The following is a 12,000-nucleotide window of genomic DNA, read 5'->3' on the forward strand; positions in this document are numbered from 1 at the left end:
TCTGCATGTTCATTGCTTTTGTACTGTGGTCAACAGAAGGTACGTTTAAGAGTTGCTCATTTTCCCAGAAAAAATACATATGTTGAAATTCGGTGGATTCTACAACCCTGTTTAAGATGGATTAGTTTTAGCTGGAGATTAGTTTAAGTGATTAGTTAACGCAACAGATAACACCACTACCTACCAGTGCGCCACCACACCACGTGGGAGACTGGGGTTCCATTCCCGGTCTGGGTGACTATGCTGCGCTACACCAATAAGAGTCTTTGGGCAAGACTCCTAACACTACATTGGCCCAACTCTGTAATAAGTAACCTTGTATGTCGCTCTGGATAAGAGCATCAGCTAAATGCCATAAATGTAAATGTAGTGGTATCTCTATTTTTTAAATCTGGTATGGATTTTTACAGTGTGTAGTTTACACAGCTCTAGCTAAAGGAGTTCAGTGAGGCTTCCTCATACCAATATTCACGAATATGTTCAAAGGAGATCCATCATTCCAACTCATCCCAAAGTTGTTTAAGGGAGCATCATCACTCCAGCACACATTTGTTCCTATCCAGTTAGATAGGCTGGATAGTTTGGGAGATTTCATAATGAGGCCTATCAGAATTAAAATGCTCTAGTAATCACTGTTGTATTATGTAGAATTTCTCCTACACACACATGTTTCAGGATCTTACCTTGTGCTTCAAGACCACAGTTCAGATATTTTCTTGTTGTTTTCTTGTTTTCATAGGACTTGTCAATGAGGTTGTCATTTGTGCCACTGTCAGTTTTTCACGGAGTCTGATACTGATGAAGACTGCCCCTTATCTAAACACACTTCCAGGTATGATATATATATATATATATATATATATATATATATATATATATATATATATATATATTATACAACAGGATTAAACATAAACATGCATATTTATATTTAGCTCCGCTCTCTCTCAGACTATACTTGTCTCATTTTGTATTTATTTATATAACTTTATTTTAATTTGTTTAGTATGTATATAGTTTTGTCCTCCTGTAGAGCATTAACCTGAGCCTCACCACAAGCATTTCAATGCATAAATGTCCTGACATGTTGTGCAAATGACAAATAAACCTGAAACCTGAAACTTGAATGTCCTCTAGTGTGGATCGGGTAAAGAAGCGCATAGTATATTACAGCTATATAACAGCTCATGAAGTGGTTAGTAAAATGCTGTAATGGTGCATTTAGAGACTGTAGTTGGCCGCACACTGATCTATAAACTTTTCTGTTGATTTGTACGTTTATAAAATTCTAAATAACAATGCACGTATATCTAACATAGCATTCATAATGTCTACATGCATGTGATTAACAGAACGGTTGGTGAAAGAAGTGAAAAGTCTGAGTTTTCCACTTCATTGCTCCATTATAACGACAGCGGTGTTCTCAAGTAAGCAACACCTTTTCTGCAGTTGAAGGATTTTTATTAGTGAAGATAACCACATAATCTAACAATGAACCCAGGAGACTTAAACTAAAAACAGCACCACTGGAGATTAGATGAGTGTCCTCATTAGGGCAAGATCAGCTCCAGATTAGTTGCTGAGAGCTGAGAGATTTTACATAGAATTGCCTGCATTAAAAAGTCTCATTACGTTTACCTATGTGGAAAAATATCAGTGTGGAAAAATTGTGTTGATAAATTGACCATACAGTGGCACACAACTATTTGTGCATCCATGGTCAATTTCATAAGCCCAATTATTAACATGGTCTCCTGACCATGTGCTGACCATGCATGGTGCCCAAACTAACATCTTGTTATTTTGAGATTGTAAAAGATAAAAATAAAAAGGTTAATAATCATGCTTAGAATAATTAAACAAAGAATGTGTTATTTTTAGCCTTTTGCATATCAGTGAGGACATAATCAAGTACCCACTGGTGTTTGGTTTCTCTGTAAATAAAAATGTAACAGTTATTTTAACTGTAACTTTAACTTTTTTGTCTCATCTAGCTGAGTTTGCTCATTATAAAGGAAAGTATTTTGGTCTGCCTGAAAGAAGCATAATGTTGGGAGGAATAATTCTGTTTTCTATTGGTGCTGTCCTTTTCGGTAAATACATATTTTTTCTTACACAGTATGCCACAAATTCATATTTCCACATAAATCAATATTCGAATAAGCATACATGATTTCATCCAAAAATGAAATATAACATTTGATACATCATATAGTTCCAATACAAATTACTGTTATTATTTCAACTTTTTTTTCTATAGCTAAACATGCATTCCGGATGTCTTCATTTCTGTGTCTGGTACTTTGCAATGGTGTCCTGTTGACTATTTTTCTTCATGCCGATAGAGTTTATCTACCAGGTAAGAACAGACAAACTACTTATACTACATGCCTGCAGGAATAACAGGACCATACCCCAAAAATGCAGCTGAAGCTGCTGGAGGTTGATGCATTACAGCGAAGGTCATTATCTACAGTTTGGCAATTTCAAGACTGCTGCATCCCTCTGCAAGACATCTCACAATTTTTGTCAAATCTCTCTTCTGACCCATTTTGCCAAAGGAAAGGAAGTTGCCTAATAATTAAGCACACCTTATATAGGGTGTTGATGTCATTAGACCACACCCCTTCTCATTACAGAGTATAAAAAGGATGATGTGATCAAAATACTCATTTGCCTAATAATTCTGCACACAGTGTACATTGAACATCAGCCAAACGGATGCTCAGTTTATATATTATGGATCAAACTACTCCTTAGTAATCTCTGCTTAGATAGAAGGAAGCTAGACACCTCAAAGACTGATCCAAATCCTGATTAACCCTCTCAGTCTGGTCATTAGACTGGGAGTAAAACCCAGATGAGAGACTGACTGAGGCCCCTAAAGAGGCACAACAAGCCTTCCAAAACTGGCTGTCAAGGCTACTTCTTCCTTGTCAGGGTTTGTGGTGGACTCACAACCCACCTGGAATCATTCGGTGCAAGACAGGAACGCCCCCTGCAGGTGCAGCAGGTAGTGTTTGTGTCACATAGCTCCGGTGACCTGGAGTTTTGGGTTCAATTCCACTCACTGGTGCCCTGCTTTTGTGTGTATAAGCTTTTATGTGTTTAATTTGTAAACAATAATAACAATACATTAATTAATTAAGTTGTTTGTGTCATGAAATGGCTGTTTGTATTATCATAACAGGTTAATATAACATATAAAGTCTGTTATTGCTAACATTCTTCTCATAACATGGTAGGTATTGCCACTGCAACATCCTCCTTTTTCATTGGGAAGATTTTTCTTGTGTCACTACAAAGACACTTCTTTCAGCAGAAACCATTAAAATGTAAGTAAAACTTTTAAACAAATATATAATTACACACATACATGTCTAACTCTAAATGTGTAGCACATTATTTAAGTCCTAATTCTATGTCACTGTACGGGTGATCAACACTGCTGCAGTATTTTTACACATGACCTCAGTAAGAGCCAATCAAAATCCAAATGTCCCAAATGAGATCATTTATATTAATATTCGGTAAATAAACAATATCAAAAATATAATTAAATGTAACAATATCAACAATAATTTCACAGTACAATAATGCTGCTTAGTGTCAAAAGCAAAAATAAAAAGGGAAAGTAAGGTTATCCAGATGTACAGGGAGTTTCAGCGCTTCACATAAACTGCTAGTTTGCAGTTGAGTTCAGATTGTAATTCTCCTTTTAAATCCTCACATAATAGCAGATCCATCACTTCATTGATATATATGTGTAATAACCCCAATGCTATAGTATCCCAGTATAACTAAACTCTGGTAAATTATTTTTCAAGAGTCTAGGATCACTACCAGTTTATTAGGCAATGTCCTGGGTTCAGATGTATAGAAAGAAATTAAGTTAATGAAATGACCTGCTCAAGTTCTACTAATCTCTTTTACAGCCAAGGGAGGAAATCTTATTTTGCATAGAAGCACAAACACTACATTTTACACTACAAACACTACAATACTTTATTATTATTAAGAAATTATTGTTCTATGTATTAAAATCACATATAACCATTAACAAAGGTAAATCCAATTGCGTTTTGGTTAGAGGCAACACCTCTTCCTCTTTCTCTGTGCAGCAGCTGATTTCATGATGTGAGGTAAACAGTGAATGTAATGTTTATGCTGAATGTGAGTCAACAAGCAGGCATCAGATTGCCAAAACTGCTTATTCATCATAAGTAAATTATACAAATGACCACTATACTAAATTCTGAGCACCAGATACATGCATGACAGCACAAATTAAGCTTACAGCACAAATAAACAGCAAGAAAACCAGAAGCAAACCCATTTTCAATTATTGTTACCAAAGATTTACTATGGTACAGACAGCCAATTAGCTGAATAATTTCCCAATAGTTAGCACAGAGCACAACATGGCTGGTACAATTCTCAGAGTTCCAGTGTAATGTTTACAATATGACTTCTGACCTAATATGAAGACTGAAGTTCAGGCATACTGAGTAAGCTTTTCTAGAGTATACAGTGAATATAATGTAGAAAAAATAAAACATTAAGATTAAATTAAAACTACTGATTATTCAAATAAATACATTGAAAATCAATAATAATTTAAGAAGAAATAATAAGAATAAAATAAAGCCAATTTGAGGGTGGATTACACTATTTGCTCTTGATGGCATGGTCAATCTTTTGTTGGACATTATGAATCTGTCTGTAAATCGTTGTACATTTCTTGAACAGACAAAATAGTTTTATAACCTTAGTTAAAGATATTCAAACCTGAATGATGTCAATGTTTTTTTTCTTTCAGGTGTCCATATTGGTCCCATATCTGCTGCTGTAGTTGTAGGCTACATAATTCTCATGATATTTTTTGTATTTATTGGTATTCACTCAAAAAACTATGCCAGTGGTAAGTACTTTTTGAATGTAACAAATAGCAAAGACTTAAATGACATACTATGGCTTCATTTCCAGTAACATGGCAAAACTGTCATTCTTTTTGGACTTCATGGCAGATCCAGGGTTAAATTACAGCGTTCATAGTTTGGAGGTAGTGATTACCAATGTTAAAGTTTGACATAAAAGCATCTGGCTCAGATCATTCATTCATCATTCAGATGATTTTTGTTTTTACTTTCCACATTAGCTCTAGGGCTCAGTTTTGCTCAGCTAGTTATCCATGACACGTGATTTCCAGTGGCAAATCTGGGTATCGAACCCATAATTCTGTCATCATTCCAGAGAACGCAGTTTCACGGCTTCACAGCTCAATGCTTAATACCCCTCTGGCCCATGCCTGGCATTAGACAGTAGGTGCCAATAGGTTCGTATTGATCTGCTCCAGAGATCTATTCTATTGGCAGTACTTCTCTACATGGACTCAACAAGCTGTGTATGTGTGCATTTGCACATCTGTGTCAGCAGTGGGTGCAGCATAAAGTAGCTAAATGCATTCATTAGAAGCGGTGTCCACAAACTTTTTGACATTCAATGAATCTCAAAACATTGGCGGAGAACAACCTACTGAATTGTGTAAATGGCCTAAATCAGTAAAAACGATATCAAATAAACCTTAATTCTGTGTTTGTTTCAGTGTGGATGATTCCTTTAGCGGCAGTAGTATTGATCATTTTGTGGATCATGCTGGTCTGTTTGGTGCGACGACAACATAATAATAATAAAAGATGCTGCCCCAAATGGAGAGGATTAGGATGTAAGTACCATGGAATTCTGATGATAAGACTTACATTGTTTAATTCACTCTAACTACTTTAATGTGAAATATTTATATTTTCAGATATGTGCTGTGCAGTGCTCATCTTAATGTCTGTTCTTGCCAATGGCATTTTGTGTCTTCATTATATAACAGAGAGCATGACATCAAAAGGTAGGAAATTACATATACCTATGATATGTCATGATTTTAAATGCCTCATAATAATAAAAAAATAATAATCTAATATTTAATATTATAACAACTGTCTGTGCCTTTAACAGCAAAATAGTGTTTGTGATGCTGCAAAGCATTGAGGCTTTAGTTTTATCTCAAAGTAATGGTATCCCTGTGTTCAGTTTGTATTTTTGAATAAATACCAGCTGAAGTATGGTTAAATATTGACCATGTTTGGTTACAGATTATTCTGGATACTTGGCTTTAACAGCACTGCTGCATATTTTGCCTTCTGGATCCCTGTTTGATCACCCGAGAAGTATACAGAGTAAGTTTATGATTCTCAGTTACATTAATGATATAATAATATCAGTATTTTATATAAAATTATGTGGAAAAAATGGCAATCTGTATATTTTATTATGTGTTGCAGAGATTCCTCATGTTATTCTTTACATGTTTGGAGCTTCAGGACTGAACATTGTAACTCCCCTCACTCTGGCCTCGGAACTGATCTTAAAAGCAGGTAAGAAGTGCATTATCCCATGAGTAATGCTATCAGTAGTATGAGGACATTGTGATTACAGTGTACAGACACACCTCCACATTCCAAAGATATACCTCTAAATTCTCAAGATCAAATTCTGCATCCTAAAGATAAACCATTACCATACAAAGATTAACTTCTGCACTGTAAACATAAACCTCCAGAATGTAAGAATGAACCTCTACACTGTAAACATCCACATTGTAAAGGTGTATCTGTGCACTGTATAGATAAAACATTACACTGTAAAGATAGAATAGGACTCTCTGGTGCAGATATACATGGGCTAGATGATGCTACACCTAGTATTTTTGGGATGAGATGTAAAGTGGAGGATACGATGGGGTGGTGTTTATCCAACATCCTGACCTCATTAACGGTTTTGCTGCTGACTGCAATGAAATGAAAATCCTCACAGTAATGCTCCAAAATCTAGTGGAAAGCCTTCTTCCCTTGAAAGTAGAGATAGCTACTCCAAAAAAGGAGGGCAATACCCTTGATTTCAGAAGAAACAATTAATAGGCAGGTGTCCCAATACTTTCTCACAACAATAGTAGGAAATTCCCTTGGGAGATTTTTCCTTCTGTCTTCCATACTCTGCTCAATGCTGGTGTGAGTTTGTTTGAGGTTGGGTGCTGCTGCCTGCCTGTCCTCTGGATCAGAGCCATAGCTCTTCATTATCTCACTGTCATTCTCATCATCTGTTTGGTTTTGTGCTATCCGGTGTCGACCAGAGAAGGATAGATGCTCCTTCAGAGTCTTGGGTCCTCTAAAGGTTTCTTTATTTCTATCTGAATGAGATTTTCGTGTCACTGTCACCCCTGGCATGCTCAAAATAGACACTGACACGGATCTCTGTAAAGCTGAAGGTAGAGGATCAGTGTTTCCAGATTTGGACAGCAGATCTTGCTGGGAATATTTCCATTGGTGTACCATCCATTGTTTCTATGCATGCAGGTCACTTTTCCCCTGCTCAAAGCCAGATCCTCTGGTTCTATCTGTTCTGAAAGTGAAGTTTTTCTGACTGACCCTGGCTTGGGAGACCCCCCAATTCAGCCTGGTATCAGTCAGGAGACGACGATACAGGCTTCGAAGTCCAGTCGGCATTAGACATAAAGGGCGCCAATCTTGTACTTTAGAGAACATACATTGGACATAAATATAGATGGAAGAGGGGAATTTAGTAAATACCTCAGTAGCATTATGGATTTGCCTGGCTGCTGTTGTGACTATTAGTGTTAGTGTGTCCTAAATAAACCCACATATTATAATAACATAATTTGTTATAAACATAAAACATAAATTGTTAAATTGCATTATCTCTAGCTCTGCTTTTGATGAACACTGAAAGCAAAATAGTAGAATCAATTGTAGCTGTAGTGACGTCAACAAAAAAGAGACATTTACATTTATGGTATTTAGCTCACACTCTTATCCAAAAGACTTACAATATTATTACTCATTATTACTATTACTCATATTATAGGAGTGGACCAATGTAATGCTAGGAGTCTTGCTCAAGGACTCTTATTGGTGTAGTGCTGCATAGTCACCCAGACCAGGAATCGAACCCTGGTCTCCCACATAGCGTGTTAGCTCACTGGCAGGTAGTGGTGTTATTTGTTGCACCAACCAACCAGAAGCAAACTTTTCATATTTATGAAATCCATTAAAATTCTTCGCACCTACTGCTGCACAACTGAACATGTCATCAATCACACACACACTATATACACCTTAAACCTGAACGTGTGTGTGTGTGTGTGTGTGTGTAGGAACAGGAGAGCGGACTCTCCCTGAAATGCACATCGTCATCCTGCCGTTTGAATGTCTCTTCGTTTTGGGTTGGCTTGCTTTACAGATCTACAGCTCCTGTAAGTACCACCTGGGCCGGGTTTCCAAAAGACAGAGACAGGCAGAGCTTTACTGATCCTGAAGGAAACGGCAGCACCTTAATATTGAGATCATCTTCACTGATGGGGAGAGTGTACAGCGTAGATTACCGTTTCTTTTTTTGTGGGTGTTTAAGTTCATTTTAGGAATGTTTAGTGAAGGTTAAGGACAGTGAAATAACTTAAGGTAAATACTCTTTGGGTAAGGTTCTGAAAGTTTTAGAAGGTTTAGAGAGGATTAGGGTTGACAAAAGAGGTAAAGGTTTTGGAATTGTAATTACCAATAAGGTGGTTTTGGGAAGATTGTTGCAGTTCAAAGACTTTTAGGGATTTAGGGAAGGTAACAGAAGGTTAGGAAAGGTTCTGGAGCTCTGTGAAGGTCATAGAAATGTTAGTTTGGAAGTTTAAAGGTGCACATATTTGTCACTGTACAGCAAAATGTGTCCTCTGCATTTAACCCATTTGCTGTAGTGAACACACACGATCTAGGGGGCAGTGGCAGCTTGCCAAGCCCAGGAATCATACCCACAACCCTGTTATTGATAGCCCGGCACTCTAACCGCTGAGCCACCACTGCCCCTCGAGATGATGAGTGAATAGTGACGTTGAGGGAGGGTTGTGAGTGTTTAGAAAAGCTTAGGAAAGTTTATGGAAGGTTAATTAAATTAAAAAGAAAATTAATAAAGGTTAATGACATTTAGGAAAGGTTTTGAAATGTTATGGAAGCTTAAAGACGATTAATGAAGGTTCGAGAATGTTATGGAAGCTTAGGGGTTACAACACAGAGGAGAGTAGCGCGAACAGCCGTGACACAGATATTAAAATCTGTAACATAGTTAATGAAGGCATTGGAGATCAAAGTAACTGAACAGAGTATAGAAATGCTGTTTCGTTATTGATTTAGTAGGAGTCTGATGATTGGAGCAGATTAAAATGATACTGTTATTATAATATGATGTAAATATAATTATTATTATGTTTGTAATTGTTTGTAACTGTGCTGTACCTTTCTATCTCTTTTTTCTACATGATTAAAGGGATGAGAATGAGAGGCAGGTAAGATCAGCTTAATCGCTGCATCTTTAACTACCTCACTAACTACATTCAGAAGCTCAGTAACGACTATGATAATAAACGTGATTCCCCCTTCCAGAATAAAGAGGAATTTTGAAGATGAGGAGGAAGCAGAGGCTCAGGTACGCTGTGAGAAGAGTGGACTGATTCTATGATGAACTGAGTTAGTGGACGGGGGGTGGGAGGGTGAACAGTGTGATAACTGAGTGTGTTAGTGAAGGTGGGAGTAGTGATAATGGGGTGTTCTGTGTGCAGGCTGGTGAAGGTGGTGAAGAAATGGAGGTCCGAGCCTCTCTCACTAAAACTAAGTTCTGAGGAAATTACGGGATGGAGGTGTGTATGATTTGTGTTTAATGTTTATTTAATGATGATGAATTATTATACAGCTGATGTTATTTTCTACAAGATCCACTGATGCAGAAGATCACCTTAACTCTGGACCTGCTGAACATCTGAGACTGACCAGACCTTCTCCTTTACACTCAGACGAGCTCTTCAGTGTCATATTAACTCATCAGGACTGCTGAACCTACTACTGAACCTACCTCCTTTAACTGGTTTATTTATGGAAGCCAGCTTAACTTCTTCATAATTACACCACATGGGCCCCTGGGCCTCTTCACAATGGTGACTCCCTCTACCTCTCGACACTGGATGTGTGTTCAGTACTGAGCAGAGCAAACAAAAGGCCAGCTGCCGGCCTCAACGCTGTCCCTGGCTGTTTCTTCAAAGCGTGTGCTGGACAGTTAGCCCAGGTCTTCTCTTCAACCTGTCACTGGCCCAGGCACCTCCATGCTCGATTTGCACTCTATACTGTTATACACATTTTGTACATAACTGTCTGTGTATATGTACACATTTGTACATGTCTATTTATCTATATCTTGTTATATTTACCATATTTATCATAGCTATACAGCGGGTGAAATAAGTATGGAAAAGGTCATCAATTTTCTAAGTAAATATATTTCTAAAGGTGCTATTGAGATGATGTTCACACTTACTAACATTTATTTAATACTTCCTACAAAAGCCTTTGTTGGTGATGACAGCTTCAAGACGCCTCCTGTAGGGAGAAACTAGTTGTATACTTTGCTCAGGTGTGAATTTGGCCCATTCTTCCACACAGACACTCTACAAATCCTGGAGGTTCCATGGGCTCCTTCTATGAACTCTTGGAATCATTGTCTTGCTGAAATGTCCACCCTCGTTTCATCTTCATCGTCTTGGTAGACACAGCAGACTTCATCAAGAATGTCTCGGTACATTTGTCCATTCATCATTCCTTCAGTTATATGAAGCATGCCAGGGCCGTATGCACAGGCTTGTCTAAATGTTCACAGGCTTGTCTAAACTTCAAACGAGCTTCAACAGGCTTTTCCTTCGGCAGTGGAAAAAGTCAAGTCAATTCAAGTCAGATTTATTTGTATAGCTTTTTATAACTGTTGTCGTCACAAAGCAGCTTTACATAATTAGTAATTAGTAAAAGACAGAAAAGAAATAACATAAGAAGACATGAAGGATCAAAGACCCCCAGTGAGCAGCCAATGGTGACAGTAGCAAGGAAAAACTCCCTCAAAGCTGGGGGAAGAAACCTTGGGAGGAACCAAGAATCACAAGGGGGACCCGATCCATCCTCCTCTGATCAGAACTATGTATAAATTATTGATAAAAGTTACCAAACCTGATCAATTGTTCTGATCATAATCATAATATAATCATCTTGGTGTAGATAGTTAATAGTGGTGATATTAATAGTGGTAGATAGTTAAGAGTCCATTTAGGTTTTAACATGGTCATTAAACAGGTAGCAGTGGTAGGAGGGTGTGCAGCTGGTCTGGCACGGGTAGTGGTGAGTAGGGGGCCTGCTGGTTGGTGGCAGCTGGTCTGACGCAGGTAGAGGGAACCTCAGCAGGCAGTCTTCCAGCAGGTCAGGCTGGGTGGCCATTTACTTGGAGAAGGTAAAGAGAGAGATTTGCTGATTCCTGTTTTGACCTTCTTTGCTCACTCCTCTGTCTGAAATCTTGTGGGGAGCACCAGGTCATGGCTGGTTTATGGTGAAATTATGTTCTCTCCACTTCTGGATTATGACCCCAACAACACTCACTGGAACCTTCATTAGTTGAGAAATTCTTCTGGAACCAGTGCCATCAGTGTGTTTTGCAACAATAAGGTTGTGAAGGTCTTATTATTATTTATTTTTTATTTAACTTTATTATTTATCTTTATTATTTCTTAGTATCATATTATATTACTGTGCTGTACTGTTGAACTATCTGTTTATCAGTGGAAGCAGCTGATATTAATTTGCTCAGGAAGTGTCAGGATTACTTTCTAATTACTGATAGAGTTCAGCTGGTGTTGTGACTTTCTGTTGGCTCCTCTCTTTCTTCATGTGTTTAATACTTTCCCCCCTGTGTCATTTCTCATTATTACACATAACTGTATTTATAGATATCTATTGTTTGATTTTGCATGTGTGGATTGGATGGGTTGTTACTGACATCTGGTGATAATTTCATGTCAGTAGCCCCATTGGAAATATTTTTGCTTAGATTGAAGACATGTTCAATACTTATTTCACA

At 37.6% G+C, this 12,000-nt stretch overlaps 1 protein-coding gene and 1 long non-coding RNA gene across 2 annotated transcripts; both read left to right on the top strand.

The window, feature by feature from the left end:
- Positions 1–22: 22 nt before the first annotated feature.
- On the top strand, positions 23–1,492 carry LOC140551504 (uncharacterized). Its single transcript, XR_011979262.1, has 3 exons — positions 23–39; positions 740–832; positions 1,353–1,492. It is a non-coding gene; the product is annotated as an uncharacterized lncRNA (long non-coding RNA).
- Positions 1,493–4,919: 3,427 nt separating this feature from the next.
- Positions 4,920–10,314, top strand: LOC140551505 (uncharacterized). Its single transcript, XM_072674952.1, has 9 exons — positions 4,920–5,725; positions 5,810–5,899; positions 6,147–6,230; positions 6,336–6,428; positions 8,225–8,323; positions 9,379–9,397; positions 9,495–9,537; positions 9,671–9,748; positions 9,822–10,314. Exons 1-8 carry the CDS (start codon positions 5,611–5,613, stop codon positions 9,728–9,730), a joined length of 603 nt encoding a protein of 200 aa, XP_072531053.1. The 5' UTR covers positions 4,920–5,610; the 3' UTR covers positions 9,731–9,748; positions 9,822–10,314.
- The last annotated feature ends 1,686 nt before the right edge of the window (positions 10,315–12,000 follow it).

Source organism: Salminus brasiliensis, chromosome 3, assembly GCF_030463535.1.
Source record: "Salminus brasiliensis chromosome 3, fSalBra1.hap2, whole genome shotgun sequence".
In the NCBI taxonomy this organism is placed as follows: Eukaryota; Metazoa; Chordata; class Actinopteri; order Characiformes; family Bryconidae; genus Salminus; species Salminus brasiliensis.

What these genes read in the sequence shown, in the direction of transcription:
- LOC140551505 (XM_072674952.1), top strand. Translation starts at nt 5,611, where the DNA reads ATGATTCCTTTAGCGGCAGTAGTATTGATCATTTTGTGGATCATGCTG. An exon ending in CAAATGGAGAGGATTAGGAT is followed by an intron (nt 5,726 to 5,809) that starts GTAAGTACCATG and finishes TTATATTTTCAG; the next exon opens with ATATGTGCTGTGCAGTGCTC. An exon ending in AGGAGGAAGCAGAGGCTCAG is followed by an intron (nt 9,538 to 9,670) that starts GTACGCTGTGAG and finishes TTCTGTGTGCAG; the next exon opens with GCTGGTGAAGGTGGTGAAGA.